At 43.0% G+C, this 23620-nt stretch overlaps 1 protein-coding gene across 1 annotated transcript in view; it reads left to right on the top strand.

The window, feature by feature from the left end:
* LOC147663776 (alpha-N-acetylgalactosaminide alpha-2,6-sialyltransferase 2-like) overlaps positions 1–23620 on the top strand; it is a 322592-nt gene that overhangs the window by 178789 nt on the left and 120183 nt on the right. Inside the window, exons 4-5 of the mRNA XM_086950201.1 lie at positions 12116–12254; positions 23308–23411. Coding sequence (XP_086806327.1) covers positions 12116–12254; positions 23308–23411 — 243 coding nt within the window. The remainder of the gene's footprint in view (positions 1–12115; positions 12255–23307; positions 23412–23620) is intronic.

Below are 23620 nucleotides of genomic sequence, written 5' to 3'. Positions count from 1 at the left end.
GCACCCACCACCCAGCTCCACCGATGCACCCACCACACAGCTCCACTGAGGCACCCACCACACATTTACACAGATGCACCCACCACGCAGCTCCACAGATGCACCCACCACACAGCTCCACCGATGCACCCACCACACAGCTCCACTGATGCACCCACCACATCGCTCCACCGATGCTCCAACTAAGCTCCACCAATGCACCCACCACACAGCTCCACCAATGCACCCACTAAGCTCCAACGATGCACCCACCACACAGCTTCACCGATGCACCCACCACACAGCTCCACCGATGCACCCACCACACAGCTCCACTGATGCACCCACCACACATCTTCACCAATGCTCCAACTAAGCTCCACCAATGCACCCACTACACAGCTCCACCGAAGCACCCACCACACAGCTTCACCGATGCACCCACCACACAGCTCCACCGATGCACCCACCACACAGCTCCACCGATGCACCCACCACACAGCTCCACCAATGCACCCACCACACCATGCTGCAGATTCCTCACCTGTAGAACAATCCCCTGTCATATGACTGGATACAGAGATCTTCATAGCAATAAGGTCTCCATTAGAGGCCTTTGGAGTCAGTTAGTGCCAGAAGTGATGACAGGCAACGTCACAAGGCCATAAAGCGGCCACCCTACTGCTTTGGGTAACTTCGGACGCACACTCAGCTCATACCATTTCGCCACACCTCTATCTACATTTCGGTCACAAATTATATTCACAAAATGCCTTGCAAATATACAGCCTAAACAAATGACGCAGGAACAAGACAGGGAGAACAACGCGGCTTTCCCACGCAACTGTTCACGAACATCTAGGAAAGTCCAAAAACAATAAAGCATCCAACCACGCATCCCCTTATGCCCATAAATTGGAAGCAACACCCTTATGCCCACTGTTGCATACTTCAAAGATAGTTGGCATACACTTTATCATCTAACACATAGAAAGCAGGCCACCAATAAACACGTTTCAATAATAAAATAGACTGCATACACTACTACCAAGTCACACATACTATGAAAAATGGACTGCTATATCTTCAGTCCATGACACCATACCACCAGACAGCTACACTTTTTAACTCTGCTGTAACACCAGGAAAAGAATGCAGTTCCCTGTTGTCACCCCTTACAACGCCTAAAATACAAGGTTAAACGCTCCTGCTCCCAAGGATACTCCATTTCAAGCAGAAGCAATATTGCTGCATAACAATAAGGCATAGGACAACCTTCTCCTACCCTACAGTAATCACTTAAGGGACGCAAGCTCACACCCATACAGACTCCTCTAAATACGTACAGGATACATAGCGGACAACCCTCGGCCCACCTTTAAATACACCAGCAACAGGGAGTAGCATGCGCCTGCACAGCCATATAACTCAGGTATAAATTGCAGGCCCTGCTGTGCCGAAATTAAAAACAAATAACCAAAATGTAAACAATAATTACCGAACGACATAAGCGTGCCAATAGCCTTAATACATTTCATAAATAAAACATAACAGTTCATAAAAAAAGGTAAATACAATTTCTAATCACCAACTACATTCGCTAAAGCCAAAAATTTCTAAAAGTTACACTACAACAGTCACATTACATAAATACATTGCAATAAATCACATACAAATAATTTTAAACATTGCACATCCACAAATATCACATTTCCATAACTACAGAAGTAAATAATAAGTACATACACTAAACCAAAAAAAATCGCGATACACAAAAGTTGAAAATTATTATTAAACAGTGTTATAAATAAACCAAAACATCTAAAAAAATGGATAACACATTTGCAAAATGAACTATATAGTATTAAAGTTTAGACTTACCTGTCAAACGACGCAGGAACAATACCGGAAGAACAACGCGGCTTTCCCACGCAACGGTTCACGAACATCTAGGAAAGTCCCAGTTGATGCAGTCAAACGCAACGCTACGTCACGAAACGTAGCGCTGCGATTGGCTAGAAATTACGTCATAGCTAAACTATAACAAAATGTAACAAAACACTAGAACGCTAAACACACAACGTAACAAACGTAAAGGGCAAACATCGCATCCGCCATTTAAAAAAACAAAACTTTATACAAAACGTTAAAACACAATACATTAACACACAGTACAAATACGTACATATAAAACATACAGAAACATGTTCAAATACAAAAATAACATGCAACACACCCACACTCACACAGCATCACATCAAAAAAAAAAAAATACATCAAACACTAAGCATAACGCCACAACACACAATACACTAAGAACACTCATCAACACTACAGCAGTTAGATACACCATCACACGAAAACACATGCTCACATCTGCAACAAAAAAGTAACACTCAGCACCACCACATAAAAAACAGCAATAACACAACACCACTCACAACAAACACAGCATTACGTAGCATCAACAGCAACACTAGGCACCACTACAGCACAAATTAACACCACAGCATCACTCTAGACCACAAAAGCACCACTCAGCACTACAAATTACATGGTGGCTTTGGCCAAGCAGTTTGGTCCAGAGACGTCAAGCAGGCCAATAACACTAACATTATAACCCATATGTCGCCTGCATGGAAGTCATGTCAGCAACGCTAATGCCAGATGGCAACATTACGCATAGTACTCAGAGGTGAAAACACATAGTCAAAAACCAAGAGAGTTTTCAGAATCCTGTATATTACTACTCCATCTGTTGTAATTTTCAACACCCCATGCCAATTGGTTCCCTAACAACTGTGCTCCTTCCAAGGTCTAATTGTCCCAAAGACCCGCTGGATACACTTATTATCTACCTCATCTTCGTGTTTTTTGTCATCCGTGTTTCACATTATCTGTCTTACTTTCCTGTCCCGATCTCTCTCTTTCACTTTCCTTTCCTGTTCTCATGCTGCATTTGCTTGCTTGTCCCTGTGCTTTGCTGTCCTAATGCCTGTATGTCTCTGTGCCCATGGTTTACTGTCCCCATCTTCCCTTTTTCTTTCTCCTCTGCACTTGTCTCCTTGTTCCTGTGTCTCCTGTAACCCGTGTCCTTGTATAGGTATAATAACTTCCCTGTTTACGTGCCTGTGTATCCTTGCAGCTGCCTTCATGCCCCCTTGTCCTGGCATTCCCCTCACTGGGGTGTTTTTTCCTAAATTTTCTGCATATGCTACCCGTTGCTCTACGTTTCCAGCCTCAATTATCCAGTGTTCCTATGCCCCATGTCTCGGCAGTCTCACCCTGACACTCACACCGTCCAAGTCCACCCTCAAAGTCCACCCTACAACTACAATACCACCCTACAACTCTACCCTCCAACTACAACTCCACCCTCCAACTACCAATCCACCCTCCTACTCCACACTTAAATAGTGTTAGGCAACATTTATTTCAATAACTAAACATCAGATTACACACTTGTAGGTAGTCAAACATAAAAAATGCTTTTTTCCATTCTTTGTTTTTTAATTGTCTTACTATAGCACATACAACAAATTATGTTTTACTAAGGTGAGTTTTTCAACACCCACAAGAGGCAGTGGTATAATACAGCATGTTTTCGACAAAAAAAGGCAGACAGGGCTACCATGATTTATAAATATGTAAGACACCACATCAATTCAATCCACAAAGCACAATTCCACATCATCCCACAAAAATCAACAGGACACCACATAATTAAACTACACTACATACAAATCCACAACGCAATCATATCACATAATTACACTTCATGACACAATCCCACTCCAGATGATTATAGTACACTCACAACCACATAATTACTATCCACAAAATTCCAATGCACACTATAACACCTAATGTTAATACACCATACAAATACACTGCATACCACACAATTCCCCACCGAATTCAACACATATAATTCCACTCCAAAACACATATATCCAATCCACTCCAAACAAAAAAACATAGATAGAAGGCATTGCCATTTAGTATGCCAATAGCTCAGGTGGTGGTGCTGTATAATAATGTTGTTGTGCAAAGTGCTGCTGTGGTGCTGCAAAGTGATGCTGTGGAAAAGCAGAGTGGAACTGTAGGAGTGCTGAGTAATACTGTGGTGGTGCTGAGTGGTGCTTTGGTGGTGCTCAGTGATGCAGTGGTCGTGACGAATGGTGCTGTTGTGGTGATGCGTAATGCTGGGGTGGTGGTCAGTGAACACCAACACAGCAACACTCATCACCAACACAGCACTACTCAGCACCACACTAGCATTACTCAGCGACACACTAGCATCACTCAGCAACACACCAGCATCACTCACCACCACCACAACACCACTCACCATCACAACATCATCACTCAACGCTACTACAGCATCACTCATCACAATAACATCATAATACAGCACCACCACATTATCAGTCTGCACCACCACAGGACCACTCAGCACCACCAAATCACCTTTCACCACAACTACATTGTCACCCATCACCACAACATTTCAGTAGACAACAACACAGCACCACTTAGCACAACCACAGCAGTACACAAAAGCACAACAACACTAGTCAGCACCACAACACCATCACAAAATAGCTAACTTATACTAATTAGCAAACATATACAGTTACATTTCATTATAAAATTGCGCAACCACAAAAGCATTCCAAAAAATAAACAAATTTAAACATATCAATTAATACGCATCTGTGGTAAAAAATTTAAAAGGAGGTCAACATTATCTCTAATAAGCAAACACAAACAAAATAACTGCGCATCTATGTTTATGCAAGCAAAGCTTTTGGAGTGCAATTTGATATGTACCTTACTAAAAAATTGAAATCTTTTTAAATGCATAATATTCAAAAAATTACTCATGTGTTTCTTTATTAATTCTGCGCAAATACCAGCATCAATCAACATTACATATGTCTCTTTTAACTTCTGGAACAACGTTCACAACATTAATACATTTAAAGAGTACAATATTCACGGAGAAAAGATAATCAATTATAGCCATCATCACAGCACCTCACACTCACAACCAATCACACCCTCACCCACCCTCACCCTCAGCCTCACACACCCTCACTCACCCTCACCCTCCCTCACACCCTAACACACCCTCAATCACCCTCACACCCTCACACACCTTCACTCACCAACACACCCTCACCCTCACAACCTCAAACACCTCACCCTCACACACCCTCACTCACCCTCACCCAATCACCCTCACACACCATCACTCACCATCACCCCCTCACCCTCACACCCCCTCACACACCCTCACCCTCACACACCATCACACACCCTCACCCACACACTCAACCTTCAAACTCACACACCCTCACTAACCTTCACACCCTCACACCCTCACAACACTCACCCTCACTCACCCTCAAACTCTAACCCTCACTCACCCACACCTATCAGTACACACTCTCACACCCCCTTACCCTCACCCCCTCATCCTCACACACCCTCACCCCCACAACCCTCACACCCTCACTCATACTCACACCGTCACCCTCACTCACACTCACACAACATCATACACCCTCACACCCCCTAACTCTCACATCCACTCACCCTCACACTGTCCAAGTCCACCCTCCAACTCCACCCTACAACTACAATACCACCCTCCAACTCCACCCTCCAACTACAACTCCACCCTCCAACTACTAATCCACCCTCCAACTCCACACGTAAATAGCGTTAGGCAACATTTATTTCAGTAACTAAACATCTAATTACACACTTGGAGGTATTCTTAAATGCATCGCGAGGACATTGCAGCAATTATTACATAAAAATGCAGAAAGTATTTTTTTTCAAAAAAACAATAAATGCAAATAAAATAAAGAAATATCTGAATACACAGCGAGTAATAGAACAATTTAAAAGGGGACAAAGCCATCGAAAGGACACTAATTCACAACATAAAGCAGTTACTAAAGTAAGAAAAATAAAACCATGAAACAACGGCGGGAATAATCCACAAAACAAAGAAAGTGCGTAATCACAAGAGCACAAAACTTCACAGCCTAACTGCAAATCTTCCAGAACTACAATAGAGTATTTCGCTCACACTAACAAAAAAATATAAACAATTAATAAAGGTGGCTTCTTACGTATACTTTGCCATTAATCATACGCATCAAAACATGTAGGTTTCAAACTATACAGCAAATATAGCTTCTACGTACCATTACAATAAGTACTAATATTTTAAAGTCGTCGAAAATCACAAAGTCTACGGATAACAACAAAAATAAAAACATAAATACTATTTAAGCAACACAAAAAGACAAGGAAGAATACAAGAAAATACCGTCTGAATAACACATTGTCAACGAAACAAATATAGAAACATGTAGGAAGAGTACATCCTAATACATTTTCTTTATAACATACATTACATAAAAGTAAACAAAAAAACATTAAATACGGAAAACTTGAAACATTCCATGAAAGTACAATAGGTACATACACGAGCCGAGTACGATCGCAAACAAAAAACTTTTAAAAACATTAGTAAACATTACAAAACTTAATAAATATATATATAGTAGAGAAACACTAGTTAAACAACAATAAAAAAATGTACATTCACAACTTACCTGTCAAACGACGCAGCTACAACGCAGGAAGCACGACACGCCTTCCACAAACGCCAGTCCGTGAAGATCTGGAAGTTCCCCAATTAACGTGATGCAATTGCAACGCTACGTAGTCCAACGTTGCAATTTGATTGGACGGAATAAACGTCAATCAAAATGCAAGGTAAATAAGGGAAATAAACTAGAACGCTAACCTAAAAATCATAGGTAGCGTTATGGCACAAGGTAGCGTCCGCCATTTTTACGCACTAACATATAAAAAAAAGGGACTAATTCAACAACTAGGATTCAGAAAAGGGGGTGGTGATGAACAGAGTGTCTGAATTAAGCAGACCACTCTTACCCAGTCCAAAGATCAGGGCTTGATCCATCACCGTTTTTTAGTTCACTGCACCATCCCAGCTCAGAACTTGGCTATATGCAAATTAGTCTGACCCTGGCCCAGTGCATCATGGGAACAGGGCAGACTAAACTACCAAGCCAATTCTTCACCAGAAAGGAGACAAGCTACCGGGGACCGGTTTCTGGCATTTCAGCCGTCTTCGGCCCGGCTTGCTTGAATCCTGATGGTGCAATGAGCTAGGGACTCACATCTGAGTATACCCTTCCACGCTTATGGTGGACAAAAATGATTCAAAAAAGGGGGTGGTGATGAACAGAGTGTCTGAATTAAGCAGACCACTCTTACCCAGTCCAAAGATCAGGGCTTGATCCATCACCGTTTTTTAGCTCACTGCACCATCCCAGCTCAGAACTTGGCTATATGCAAATTAGTCTGACCCTGGCCCAGTGCATCATGGGAACAGGGCAGACCAAACTACCAAGCCAATTCTTATACTGGGAAGGAAACAAGCTACCGGGGACCGGTTTCTGGCATTTCATCCGTCTTCGGCCCGGCTTGCTTGAATCCTGATGGTGCAATGAGCTAGGGACTCACATCTGAGTATACCCTTCCACGCTTATGGTGGACAAAAATGATTCAGAAAAGGGGGTGGTGATGAACAGAGTGTCTGAATTAAGCAGACCACTCTTACCCAGTCCAAAGATCAGGGCTTGATCCATCACCGTTTTTTAGCTCACTGCACCATCCCAGCTCAGAACTTGGCTATATGCAAATTAGTCTGACCCTGGCCCAGTGCATCATGGGAACAGGGCAGATCAAACTACCAAGCCAATTCTTATACTGGGAAGGAAACAAGCTACCGGGGACCGGTTTCTGGCATCTTTGGACTGGGTAAGAGTGGTCTGCTTAATTCAGACACTCTGTTCATCACCACCCCCTTTTCTGAATCGTTTTTGGCCACTATAGGTGTGGCAGGGTATACTCAGACATGAGTCCCTTTCTCACTGCACCATCAGGATTCAAGCAAGCCGGGCCGAAGACGGCTGAAATGCCAGAAACCGGTCCCCGGTAGCTTGTCTCCTTTCTGGTGAAGAATTGGCTTGGTAGTTTAGTCTGCCCTGTTCCCATGATGCACTGGGCCAGGGACAGACTGATTTGCATATAGCCAGGTTCTGAGCTGGTATGATGCAGTGAGATAAATAACGGTGATGGATCAAGCCCTGATCTTTGGACTGGGTAAGAGTGGTCTGCTTAATTCAGACACTCTGTTCATCACCACCCCCTTTTCTGAATCGTTTTTGGCCACTATAGGTGTGGCAGGGTATACTCAGACATGAGTCCCTTTCTCACTGCACCATCAGGATTCAAGCAAGCCGGGCCGAAGACGGCTGAAATGCCAGAAACCGGTCCCCGGTAGCTTGTCTCCTTTCTGGTGAAGAATTGGATTGGTAGTTTAGTCTGCCCTGTTCCCATGATGCACTGGGCCAGGGACAGACTGATTTGCATATAGCCAGGTTCTGAGCTGGGATGGTGCAGTGAGATAAATAACGGTGATGGATCAAGCCCTGATCTTTGGACTGGGTAAGAGTGGTCTGCTTAATTCAGACACTCTGTTCATCACCACCCCCTTTTCTGAATAATTCAACAACTAGGCCAGAATCCTTACTCAGAACGCACACACATACAAACTCACACAGCCACACACACACAAGCTCACAACACACACACTTACAACACACTTACAGTCACCCCCACTCAATCACCCTCACACCGTCACTCACCCTCAACGCCTCACACACCCTCACTCTCACACACACTCAATTACCCTCACACCATCACCCAATCACACTCACACACACTCACTTACCCTCAGCCATTCACCCTCACACAACATCACTCACCGTCACCCCATCGCCCTCACACTCCATCACCCTCTCACACCATCACCCTCACACACCACTCACCCTCACACACCATCAATCACTCACACACCATCAATCACTCATGCACCTCACCCTCACAACACCTCAGCCTTACACCCTCACCCATTCTCACTCACCCTCACCCTCACACATCCTCACTCACCCTCACACCCTCTAGCACACTCACCCTCACACATCCTAAACAACACAAACCCTCACTTCCTCAAATCCTCACTCAGACACTCACGCTCACCTACCCTCACACCCTCAAACACCCTCACACACCCTCACTCACATTCACACCCTCACACCTTCACACCTTCACACCCTCACACCCTCAACACCTCATCCTCACACACCCTCACTCACCCTAGACACTCATCCCCCACACCCTCACAACACTCACACCCTCACTCACCCTAACACCCTCACCCTCAATCATCATCATACACCATCACAAAAAATCTCACCCCCTCACACCAAATAACTCTCACACACACTCACTCACCCTCACACACTCTCCCTCCCTAACACTCTCACACACACACACCCTCACTCACACCCACCAACTCACCCTCACACACCATCACTCACCATCAGACCCTCACCCTCACACCCTAATCCTCACACAACTTCACTCACTCTCACACCCGCACACCCCTCACCCTCACAACACTCAAAGCCTCACACACCCTAACACTCTCACCCTCACACATCATCACACACCCTCACACACCCTTAGCCTCACACCCTAACGCCCAATCACCCACACACACCATAACACCCCATCACCCTCACACCCCATAACACTTACATCCACTCACCCTCACACCCTCAAACTCCAAATCCACAATGCAACTACACCCTCCAACTCAAACGTCCAAGTCCAAATACTACTCCACCCTACAAATCCACCCTACAACTACAACTACACCATACAAATCCAACTCCACCCTCCAAATACAACTCCACCCTCAGAAAAAAACTCCACCCTTCAACTCAACACTCCAACTGCATCCTCCAAATCCACGCTCAAACTACACCCTACAAATACACCCTCCAAATACACCCTTCAAATACACCCTCCAAATTCACCATCAAAATCCACCCTCAAAATCCAGCCACCAAATCCACCCTCCACCATCCAACGCCACCCACCAACTCCACCCTCCAACTACACCCTCCAACTCCACCCACAAAATCAAAATCCACCCTCCGCATCATCCCTCCAAATACACCCACCAACTCCACCCTCCAACTCCATCCTCCAACACAACCCCCCCAACACCACAGCACCACTCAATGCCACAGCAACTCTAAATGCCACAGCAGCACTAAATGCCACTGCACCACTCAATGCCACAGCATTACTCAATGCTACAACATCACTCAATGCCACAGCATCACTTAATACAACGACATCACTCAATGCCACAGTAACACTCAATAGCACAGCATCACTCAATGCCACAAAGAAAGTCTAGGCCACACCATCATTCAGCACCACTCAACGCCACAGCAACGGTCAACGCCACAAAACAATTCAATACCACAGCACCACTCAATACCACATCAACACTCAGCATCACAGCGTCACTCAGCGCCACAGCATCACTCAGCGCCACAGCATCACTCAGCACCACAGCATCACTGAGCGCCACAGCATCACTCATCGCCACAGCATCACTCAGCACCACAGCATCACTCAGCGCAAAAGCATCAGTCAACGCCACTTACTCAATCAACACCCCTCAACGCCAAAACACCACTCAATGCCACAATAACACTCAACAACACAACATCCCTCAATGACACAACATCGCTCAACGCAACAGCATCACTCAAAGCCAGAACAACACACAACGCCACTGCACCACTCAAAGCCACAGCACCACTCAGTGCACAGCATCCCTCAATGCCACAGCATAAAACAATGCCACAGCATCACTCAACGACACAAAAACAATCAACGCCACATCATCCCTCAACGCAATAGCATTACTCCACAACACAGCATCAATCTATGCCACTGCATCACTCAACGGCACAGTATCACTCAGCAGCACCACATCATCACTCAGCACCACCACAGCATCACTGAGCACTGAGCACCACCACAGCATCACTACGCACCACCACAGCATCACTCAGCACCACCACTGCATCACTCAGCACCACCACTGCATCACTCAGCGCAACCACAGCATCACTCAGCGCAACAACAGCATCACTCAGCGCAACCACACCATCACTCAGCGCCACCACAGCATCACTCTGCGCTACCACAGCATCACTCAGTGTAACAAGTACATCACTCAGCTCAAACACAGCATCACTCAGCGCAAACCACTGCATCACTCAGCTCAACAACAGCATCACTCAGCGCAACTACAGCCTCACTCAGCATCACCACAGCATCACTGGTTCAAATATGTACTCTCAATGTTTCAAGATTTATTCCAAATGTAAAAAAAAATCTTAAAATTTCACTTCTGTTCTTAAATTTTCGTCACAATAAAATGCACAAAACATAATCTTCACTAAAGATATTTACAAAAGTTTAAGATATTGGCAATATAAAATAAAATCAATTTTATTTACGTATTAATTATTTTAAAAAAGTTAAAAGCCATTGTTATTTGTTATATCAATACATCTAAGTCACGTAAATACAAAACATGTTGCATTACAAATGCTAGAGGTGTCACATTTGCGAAAGTTATAACTATTGGCATTGTTAATAACAAAGCTATTAATTTAGCTATTTTGAAAAACAACACATAAATAACAAAAAAAAATCATTTATAAGACCAATAGCTCTAACTTTCCTATTGCGAGACCTATTGCATTTCCAATGCTTGTTTTCACAGCCTCCCTCAAGTTACTCCCTTCAACTTCAACCCCCAGATAAAAATGATAAGATGTTCAGTTTCGCTTAAGTGCTTAATCCTATCAGCTTAGCGTTTTTCTAAGCATACACAAGCTTTTTGCCGATTGGTCAGTTGATGCACGCCCCATGCCCTGTAGCAGATGAGACAGGAACACACAAGTTCCCCTGGAGCCTAAAGGACCAGGCCTTACCAACCTGCGAATAATCTGCCACTTGCAAGGGTAGAGGTACAAAATAAATAAACAAAATCCCTTTTTACTTATCACCATTGATCAGTCAATCTCCCTCATTTCCTAAAGTGGCTTAATATCTCTCCATCTTCAGCACTCTTATGTTTTCCTTTCAGAGTTAACGGCGCTATTTTGAGCGGACACGAGGAAGATGTAGGAAATCGTACCTCATTCTACTTCTTCTCCACCAACACTATGATGAATTCCTTGAGTGCCTATGGACGTTACGGATTCAAACGCACCCCTCAATCTGAGGTAAAATATGTATGTCCCCAAGACATTCAGTTATAGAATAACATATGCATTTTTAATGAGACTGTCCCTGGTCTTTTCACTCTTCCGCTTTAGAGTTCATTTTGGGTGTGGTCTAAGACTTGAACATAAGTTAAAGGAAATGGATCCAAAATAATATTCCCTGCTTTCCAAAGAAGCAGATATCCATTCGATATTACAGCCAGAATTGGACCTTCTGGCCTAGAGCAATCAGGCACAACTCTATAGCAGTGACATTTTGCTGAAGAATAGATTTAAAATCCTTGGCAATCTTGTGTTCTAGTTCGAAATTTGGGTTGTATGTGATAACTAGTGAGAGCTAATGTTGGGCCTTGTTTGCCTTGTATTTCAAGTGGTTTCTCTTGGATATCTTAGTTGTTATGTAGATGTGTTTGTCCACAAAGCTTTGGTTGTATCATTGGTTAAAAAAATATTATCTCTGGTCCTTTACATTTAGTTATGCTTTGCTGTCTCAGAGCGGATCTACCCTACCGGTGCAAAAGGCCCAAAACATGACAAACTGTGCAGAAGATCTCCCACATACCTCCTTAGTCTTACACGATGTAGAGTGGATTTATTACTGATTCTCTCTAACAGTATTGGCAAGCCAGAGCAGTACATGGCATACTCAATAAGCTAGTGTGCACTACAAATGCTGAAGATGCGGAAAAATCACCAAATAATGCCACTCATTCAGTCAGTGCTTTACTTTGTAAAATAACAAGCAATTTATTATACACATGGCTAAATATTACACGTAACATTAAGATATACACAGGAAACCAGCACCCTCTAGCCACTTTCTAGCCAGAATTCTGGGTTCCAATATCATTATCATACCTAGGCTCTAAGCACTATAATTCTGTCAAGGTAAGGAAATGGAAATGTTTTTTAAAAGGGTAAAAGGCCTTCCAAGTACTTACCCCTTGAACCTACACTTGGAGCTACTGAGCACCGTAACCAAATATGCATGCACTTCCACAATTCAGGTCATTAGCCATATACTACAGCCGCAGTTACTTCCAAGAGTGCTCTCTCAGTGTGTTACATAGAGGGTGAGGGGGTTGAGGGGAGAACGAGTGGGGTGCGACAACTTCAAAGGTTGTCAGATGTAATTAGACTTCTGTAGCTTTGCAGGAGTTTTACCGGCCTCAACCAAGTCCAATACCCAAAATTCCAAGAACAGACATCGTAACAGGGAGATGAAGTGGGAATCGTCAGGTGCTAAGTCCTGGAGATTCACCCAGTGTTGTGAGAGCCCACAACATTGGATAACTAGAAGTAGTCCCTGCATATACACCAGGAAAACTGTTAGTACGTTGAAAATGATGTTCCCAACTACCAACTGCAGTTGATATTTTAAAACACCATGGGTTGGGAAGGTGATGGGTTTGACCTGGTAGAATTCTTAACTCCACTACATTGTCACAATACATGGTGTTCTACTACGGCGATGTATTGTGCTCTTTAGATACATCACCTGCCCAGAGCCCTACTGGTCAGACTTAATGGGACAAAGGCTGTGGGATCCATCTCATAGCTATTGAATTGGATGTGATCCTCGCCTATACTAAAGACGCTACCAGCAAGGATCAATTTAGGGTTACAATGCTCAGTTGTCTGCACACAGCATGGTATACTACTACATTCTTACACATGGTCTTCCCCTCAAAAACCAGTGACTGCCCAGATGTCGAATGGGTAGAACTGCATTTCTCCATCTTCTCCCTAGGGCGCAGACACACAGGCCGACACCAATGTGGGGAACCTGGGCACTGTTCAATTTTCTTCTTAGCCTTACAAAAAACTAAGCAGCACCTTTCCCCTCACTAGGGAGAAGACATGTGCAGAATGCATTTCCTTGTTGGGGCACAGACTCACTCTCACGTCAGCTCCTCAGCAAGCAGTCCAAACCAGTGCCCAGATCCTCTCTGAAACATATGTTGGGGACTGGGAAAGTTACCAACATCCGACATTTCTGAACACTAGATATCAGGAAGAGTCTTGGGTGGTGTGACTTGCATGGATACAATCACTAACTGAAGGTCCAATAACTTGTAGATAATATCAAAACTCACCCACCCATTTCTACAATTCTACTAATAAAAACGTTAACACATGTGTGTGGGTGGGCCTCTTGTAGCTGACAGGAGCAGGCCAGATATGTAACTGTGTGAAGTCAATATAGTATCAATATCCACTTCCTGTGGTCATAATTTTGGCCGATTCCTGTGCTGTGCAATTGGGGACTTTTGCCATTTCTGGAGTATCGTTGTCATAGAAAAATGAAGAAATTAGTTGTTTACCCATGCTTTGACACTTGTAAAGGATTCAGGGTAATAAAACATGACAGGGTTCATCCTAGTTACTTCATCAAGCATTTCTCCTAGTCTCTAGTTTTCCGAAATGCTTTTGTAAGTTTCCCTGGGTGCCAGCCAACCCTGCACACAGAGGATTCAGATATCCGTCATATATTTTCTTTATGAAAAGCCTCCCCTGATGTATAGTGTATGGAGATCCTTGCTGAAACTCATGTAAAACCCACCCATATCTGATAACCCCACACTCATAGAACACAGTGTTGAGTCAAGCGTTTGGAGGGATATGTTCTTGTGTAAGACTGAATGAAACCACCATATTTTGGGAAATAAGTATTGAATCAAGCAGATTTAATGTTCAGCACATTGCTCTAAATAGCCAAGCAGGATTAGAGGGGTCTGGCACCCTGAAATAGAAACTTTAGAAATCTTAGGATATGTAGACATTACAAAGTTGTGGTAGGGTTGCATATAGCCCAGGGGTGACCTCTATGGCAGCAAGACGAATGTCCTGAACTGGAATTTTCATTGCAGCTTATTTCCACATTTCCAAAATACACTACACCTGGTTTGTTGCCTGCGGGCACACTGAGCCCATAGGAAACCGGTATATGTCTAGTACTACCATGATTAAAAGACCTAGAGGAAAATAGTTGGTGGTCAAACCTTGGCAGGTATATGTTCCTGCACAAGGTAGATTGGAGAAAACTGCCATTTTTGTTTTTTACATTATAAAAGTCAATTTGACATGCGTCATGCTCAGTAATTTCTTGAGGGCAACCCTAGAGGGTGAGGGTGGCTCTGTAATCAGAGATGAAATCCTCAGGATGTGTAGTTGTTAAACTTTATGGTCGAGTCATGTTTCCTTGTGTTTGCTATGTTTCCATACCATCCAGAGTTGATGTCTGTGGCCAAAAGTAGCTAACCTAACCCGGCTTTTTGCTTGCAGCTGCTTTCCAAATTTACAAAATGCACTACAACCAGTTTATCGTCTGTGGGCACTCAGAATCCATGGAAAACCCATACATGTCCAGTAGCTCCTGGCTCAAGAATGCCAGCAAGGCTGGGGGTCACACTTTGGAAGAGATTTGTTCTTCCACCAAAACATCTTTTAAAAACAAATCTGAAATATGTCATATTCAGAGTGTTTTACGGGCCAATCAGTCAGGGAAAAGGAGGTCTAAATCACACCAATTGAGTCCTTTGTTCCTACAGAATTAGAAAATATATAATTTATATACTTTTCATATAGTTCTGAGTTTGGTATCTCTGTCAAATGAACAGTGTTCCATAGATAGTGATTTGCGCTAATAGTACGTGATTGATTATTCAGACAATACCACCCATAATTAGCATTACTAGACTCCAGATGTTCAAGGCCACAACCTTAGAGTCTGGGGTTTATTTTTTTCCATTCGAGAAATGTAACAAAATATTGAACACATTTGTTAAGAAAATGAAAGTAGTACAACATTTTTAATGATACCAATAGGCTGCAGTGAGATATTGATGCAGGATTTTCACCAATACATAACCCTCTATGAGCCAAAATTGCACATAGCTTTTACAAGTGCATAAAGAGATTAAAGAGGTGCAAATGCTTTAATTAGCCAATTTTCCAAACACCGTGGTATTAAAAGGGCTCAGAATGAGTGACAAAGTAATACTTCACTTGAAGGAAGGATGGAATAGTGGAAGTTAACCTAGAAGGTCATATGCAAGTTTTTTTTTAAGTACCTAATACAAAGATGACCATATAGTTGTCCAGCAGATGTTGGCAACCAGGAAGCCTCTGGAGAGAGCTGAGGGGGCAGTCATGGGTCTAGTGGAATGAGTTTGAATGACCTCCAGAGGGCATTTCTTGGCCAAAGTGATACAAAGGGTGGCCTACTACAAAATTTGCACTTGGCTTTTGCCTTGCCCTTCTTAGCTCCAGCAAAGATAACAAAATCCTGATTGTTCACTCTGTCTTGATGAGAGCAGTAGGTTTTAGTAAGACAACGTCTGCTTGGAGTCCAGTCAATGCATTCGCTCCTCCTTCTTGGTGGTATGTAAATAAAGAAAGAAAGTTGGGAGTGCAATAGACGTGGCTACATGAAATGCTGAAACCCTCTTGGGTAAGAATGATGGGTGGGCACGAAGAACCAACTTTTTGGGATAAAAACTGTGGCATGTGAGCAAATTGGTCAATCCTGAATTTCTTCAAACCTAGAAGCGTAAATTAATGCCAATAACAAAAATAGTTTTCAATGTACGAAATTGAAATAGGTAACTGTGCATCGGCGTGAAAAAGGAGAACATCAAGAAAGCCAAAAGAATATTCAAATCTTCCTTAGGAATAATAAACTGAGTAGGATGAAACAAGTAAAGCAAATCTTTTGAAAAATGCGCTAACAGTGGTAATCTAAAGAGCGAAGGTTGATGAGGCATAAACATGAAACGATAGAAGGCCACCAGATTATTCTTAAATGTAGCCACTGATGGACATTGCTGTGCAAGGAACTACGCAAATCGCAGAACCTCAGAAAGGTGAAATTTAAAGGGGTTGATGTCTTCCAATTCATATCTCTTCGCAAACCTAGTCCAGCACCACATAGGTGAATTTAGTTGTGGACTTTCTGACCTTCAAAAGGATGTCTGTGTCCTCATTTGGAACACAAATGACTTCTAACTGGTACCTCTCAATTTTAACACTTGCAACCGCATAATTTGAAGATTGGGATGGAGTACCTAGCCTTCGTGCTTCAACAATAGATCTGAAATGTGTGGGAGACAGCTTGCAAGATGAGTTGCTGCTAGTACAATTCCCCTTCACTAAACCCACTTCCATGAGAGAATCACCTCCCAAAACAGGTTCCACAACATCACATCGCCCTGTCTGTTAATATAATGGAGAGAGGTTCTTTGCTCCACAAAACTTGAAAGCGATTGAAAGGATAATAACCTTCATTACAAGACAGAGTTCCAGCAGCACAAGCATATTTATGTGCAAGCAAAACTTAAAAGTTGACTAAAGGCCTGCACTGTCATGCTGCCCAGATGGGCACACCAACCCAGCAAAGTGGTGTCTGTGGCCATGGGAGCCTGAACCTGCAGAGGGTTAAAAAGAAGACCCACCGAAAGGCTGGAAGCATAAATAGAGTGAAAGATCTGCACCTGAGCCATGCAATTTCTCTTAAGCTGAAGCTACTATGACCTCAAGCAACACTGAAGGTCCCTCAACCACCATCTGCATCTTTCACCAACCATATGCATGAGGCCAAGCAGACAAATATTCAGTTATGTTCAAATAAATTTGTAAAGCGCACGTACAATGGGAAGGTTTCATGGCGCTATTTTTTGATAGACACCCAAGTCCTGGATATTTATTCAGAAAGCCTGTCGGAAAAAACAAGTTTTTAGGAGGCTTCTAAAGCCAAGGAGATTGATGCAAAAGCGAATTTCTGAGGGGAGTGAGGTCCCGAATATAGGGGCCAAAGTAGCAAACCTCGCAACCCCAGTGCGCTTCAAATTAAAATAGGGGATAAACAAAAGTTGCTTGTGGGCTGAGCGGAGATTGTGTGTGGGAACATATTTGTTAATCCAGTTATTCAAGAATTTCGGGCTTCTTCCATTGAGTGACTTAAAAATAAGACACCCGACCTTAAAGGCACAGCGCTGAACAACCGGAAGCCAATGTAGTTGCTTTAGAAGAAGAGTGACATGATAGTGCCTAAGTTGATGAACAATCAGACCTGCAGCCTGATTTTGTACCATCTGTAAACATTTGGATAAATAAAGGGGGATGCCAAAGTATAACAAATTGGCATAGTCGGCATGGGACATGACCATGGCGATGACCACCTATGTCCGAGCTTCATGGGTAAGAAATCTGCAGATCCTATTTATTTCCCTGAGTTGGAAAAAGCAGGTGGAGATCACCGACCCAATCTGAGGGTAAGAGAGAGATCCTGACTGATTATTACCCCAAGGCTCCTGGCGGAGCTAGATGGAGAGGGGGGCTGACCCAGCTCCCATGGCCAGAAATGAGGGCCCCATGGACTTTTAGAGGTGCCACCTGTTAGAACCAACTCCGTCTTATCCAGGTTAAGTTTTAGATGGTTACTGTTCATCCACTGACTAATGAACAGCGTGGTAGACTGAAAGGCATGAACCGACTCTGAGGAGTTGCTGATGGAAAAAAATACGTTGGAAATCATCAGCATAGTTGAATGTGCAAACGTGACGCTCTTTCAGGGCTCGGACAAGAGGGAGAAGGTAGAGATTGAACAACAGGGGAGAAAGTGAGGAGCCCTGAGTGACTCCACAAGAAATTCTGATTCTAGGGGCAGTGAACTGGGCAGTACAGACTGCTTGGGAACGATTTTCCAGGAAGGAGCTGATCCAGTCCATAGCAGGTCCCGAGATTCCCGCATCCCTCACACGGTCGACCAAACGATTATGGTCGACCGTGTCAAAGGCTGCGGGAAGATCGAGCAAGGCGAGGATCTGCGAGGAGCCACCATCTACCTCACTACGGAGAGTATCCAACAGTGTAAGGATCACCGCCTCGGTAGAATGAGCTGGGCGGAAACCCTCTTGGTGAGGATAAAGAAATTTAGATTCCTACCAAAAATCGGTGAGACATCTCGTGACATAGACTTCCAAGTCCTTGGCTAGATAAGGAAGAAAGGAGATTGGATGATAATTTGCCAAAATTAATGGATCCGCGCCCACCTTCTTCAAAAGGGGGACAACAATTGCTTCCTTAAAAGTTGCAGGGACAATGCTCTGGGACAACGACTCATTTAGAAGATTGAGGGCAGGACTGAGGAAGGCAGTAAACATTTCCTTTCGATGCTAGGAGGACAGCAGTCAGTAGGGGAGCCACATTTAGCTTTAGAAAGGAGGTCCATGAAGGTGTGCTCACAGATTGTAGGAACGTGCGTAAAAATGCTATGATTTTGGGTGGTATGGGAGCTAGAATTCGGATTTTGGCAATCCGGAACTTGATTTTTTTGAATTTGTCATTAAAAAAGAGATTCAATGAGTTGCAAAAATTAGGGGAAGGGGTAGGCTTAATTAAGGATCTGTCGGGGTTAGACAACTCATTCACGACAGAGAAAATCTCCTTCGAGCAATTTGTTGCAGACAGGATTTTAGTGGAAAAGTACGCCGCTTTGGCAGTCAAAATTGATTTTTTAAATGTTTTCAAGCTGTTCAAGAAAGACCATTTGTCTTCAGATAGATAGTTACGTCTCCACTTTCTTTCCAATTGCCGCAAAACGAATTTTTGGTTTTTCAGCTCAGTGGCGAACCATTTCTGAGCAACATGGCTACGGGTAGCATGAATCTTCCTGGGAGGTGCAAACTTATCGCTAGCAGCCACTAACCAGCTAGTTAACTGTGCATCAGCCAAATTAAAGAGTTGACCAAAGGAATAGAGTTGGCAAGTGAGTTAAGAAATGGAAGTTTCTCAATCTTATTCCAGTTTCTACGTGTTCCCCCTCCTGAGCTAGGGGCTTTGCTCAAGAAGTTGTCATCAATGGTGAATTTGATTACATGGTGATCAGACACGGTGAGACTGATACAGGGGACATAGTGGTGTTAGCTGTCCAGACCTGGTCAAGGATATGTCCCTTAATATGTGTAGCCTTAGACACCTGTTGTTTTAGGTCCAGTCCTGTAAGTAGCTTGGCGAGTTCAGCCGATTGGGGGCCACCAGATATTTCATTGGCCCAGTAAGTCTGCAGAACTGGTATCGAAGATGTAGTCAGAAATATCAGAATCATCTCCCCTTAGAAAGTCAGCCTCTGTGTAGGAGACAGGTGGTACTACTGGACATTGATGGTAAACATTGATGTATAAAGGCCTCTGCTCTCATTAGCCAGTAGTTGAAATATGAAAACACGCTGGTCTAGATTTAGATTTTGGTGGTGCGAGTGCTCTTTCACAAGTATGAGAAGGTACTTTCCACCAAACTTGTGATCCACCTGTACTATTTAGAGTTGGGAAACTGACAATGTTCCTATAGGGGTGCCTATGTTGGCCCTGGGGCTGGAAACTCTACATCATATGGCCTGACTATCCATCAGTGCTAGTGGATCAGATTGTCCGTCCTATTTAGAGCAAATGGACTAATGCATTTTCATTCAGTTTGGGACTGTCAGTTAAACCCTGGTGGTCCAGGAACTGGAAAAATAGAAAATTACCCTCACATACTGGGAGAAAACTCAAGGGTGTCAGTCTGTGAAAGAAAAGTGTACAGAATTCTATTTCCTTCATCTCTTGGTTCCCAAGCAGAATAGTCTGAGACTCATCCTGTATCTTCGCATTGTGCATTTGATAACTCAGCAAGAGAAGTCCAAAATAATGTTCCTGTAATAGGTCTTACTGGCCCTGAGGGTGGGAGACTAGTTGGCATCCCTATATCTTCAGACTGTCTACTTTTTCATCTTTCACTTCTTTTAGCCCAAGAGCTATGTGGTGGAATCATGTTGCCTGTTTCGATCTTCAGATTCTTCCCACTCACAGGGGTTACATGAGCTATCTGGCACAATCTCAGCACTACCAGTTAACAATTATTCAATTCACGCTGATGACGGCTTCATGCATCTTTATGAAAGTGTTGGCAGTTGTGGCAGGTTCACTATGATGGTCATTAAAATGAGGGCCTGATTTAACCCACTGCCCATCAGGGTGGTGGAGGTCATTTCCAACGCCACACTGGCTGAACTACCGCACACCAAATTTTGCGATCACTGCCAGCCCTGTCAGAGTATTTTGTCTCAGTTAAACTTAAGGTTTGGTCTTAGGTTAAACTTAAGAACAAAACTTGAGTTTAACTGAGACAAAATCCTAATTTTACTACTCCTAAATGCCCTTTGTGAATACCGAAAGTCGTAAAGTTAGGATTTTGTCTCAAATTACTTTTGTGAATTGGGTCCATAGTTGCTCCATTCAGGTCCCTGTTGCCAGAATTTCAGAAGATTTGCCGTCTGTTGATATTAGTAGATTCAACAAAAGATTGAACTGATGCAGAGTATTCTTGAAAAACTACTTGTGTTAAGGATTTAGATAGTGTGCTTGACTCACTCCCACTCCTGAAAAAAGATAACTTAGACAGCGCTGAGCCGTGCAAATATCGGCCTATCTCGAGACTCCCTTTTGCTGCTAAACTGGTGGAGAAAATTATGAATGAGCAGATTTCAGAATATTTAGAAGTGAACTCACTGATTGACGAGTCGCAACATGGCTTAGGAAAAACTATAATACCGAATCCGCATTAATCATAGCCACGGAAGAAATACACGAAGTCCTCGATGGAGGAAGGAGAGCGGCGCTGGTAATGCTTGACCTTTAAGCAACATTTGATACGGTCAGCCATGAGATTCGGGTTGAATGGCTCCAAGCTTCAGGGAAAAAAGGAACAGTAATTAATCTCCTAAAATCATTCCTAACAAATCGACAGCAAAATGTGGCAATGGAGAAGTTTATCTCCAGGCAATTCTCCCTACCATGTGGAGTTCCACAAGTATCGGCACTCAGCCCTCCACTTTTTAATCTATATGTTACACCACTAGCGTCGATTATAAAAAATTCTGCTTTTACCCTGGCCTCTTATGCAGATGACGCCCAAATTGTGGTGTCTCTGACTACCCAGCTTAGAACTCAGGCACTACTGTGGTCAATCTAATTATCTGACTAATTTGTACATAAACACTGTATATAAACTGCATATTTTGACCACCTTAATCTTATCTAATTTCGCAGTTCACGCTATCTTTCGCACATTATGTCACCACGCCGTCCACCTTCACTAGCACGCCCAGTGCTCACCCTGTGTATTATCGTCATTGATAAATCATGTACTGTAGTGCTTCTTAACTACTTACGGAATTATAGTTTTATATACTCCACTCTACCCTGACGTTGTGGTCTCTCTTCCTTTGTTCCCCTCCCCAATTATGATTTATTTCACCGTTTTTGAATTGTCCTACTTTTAACATTCTCCAGTTGAGACACTGTTGTTGTTGCATACTACGCCCGGTCTCACCTTGGTTAATGGCCCCTACTCCTGTTAATTGTTACTTTACAAATTTTGTTAGTCAACAATGTGCAGATTTTATTTACTACATGAATTGTGTGATGGTGAAGATCAGTCTGAGTTCTGCTAATCTTTTTCACGATAAATAAATACTTTTGCATTTCACACACATTCAATATTGTCAGTCTTTCTCCGTGTAACATAATAATATTAGATATATTATGTTAATGAACCCTTAATCAATACATGCAAGACTACAAGATTTTATAGTGAAAAAACGCTGCCAATAATGCATGATGTCCCCAGTACAAATTCATCAAACATTTGCCAGCTGGCTTTTGATCTAAATAGAACTTTGAATAAGTAAGTTTACTGAAATTATCAAAATTTCCTCTTTGTACTAGGATTTGAACTACAAAAAATTACGAATGACGGTGATTACTATTATTATTGTCATTACTATTAATGTTGTTATTATTTGTATTTTATTATACTGTAGTATATACTGTAGGATATATATTCTGTATATGTTGTTATATTAGTATATAACATAATATTATATGCTTTATTAGTGTTAATAATAAACATAATAAAACATTGTCATATATTCCTGCTATAACTTTGTGACCTCCCCCATCAGCTCTCCTGTAAATTCTCTCTCTTCTTCATTTCGACTTGTTGCTTCTGGCAGGGAATCAGCTACGTCTTCCTTCCAGACCACGACCGAGACTACTTGCTGGCAAAGGCAGCGATCACTCACCAGAAGGTGGACCGGGGAAAAGACAAGGGCAAGCAGTAAGTTCTCAATGGCCCTGAGAGAGTGCAAGGAGGGCTTTTAATATGGGGAATATAACCGCAGAGAGTTGTATGCCATTGTTAGAAGGCCAATAAAGTTCGCCTACAGTTTAGAACACATCCAATACATTGCCTTCCAGTACCTCGTCAAGGTAAATATAATATTATTTTTACCATCATATTGTCAACATAACCCTGCTAATTACTAA

The sequence above is a fragment of the Lissotriton vulgaris genome, unplaced genomic scaffold, assembly GCF_964263255.1.
Source record: "Lissotriton vulgaris unplaced genomic scaffold, aLisVul1.2 SCAFFOLD_915, whole genome shotgun sequence".
Taxonomy (NCBI): domain Eukaryota; kingdom Metazoa; phylum Chordata; class Amphibia; order Caudata; family Salamandridae; genus Lissotriton; species Lissotriton vulgaris.
Note: the sequence above shows the minus strand (reverse complement) of the source record. Positions and strands in the feature narration are given on the sequence as shown.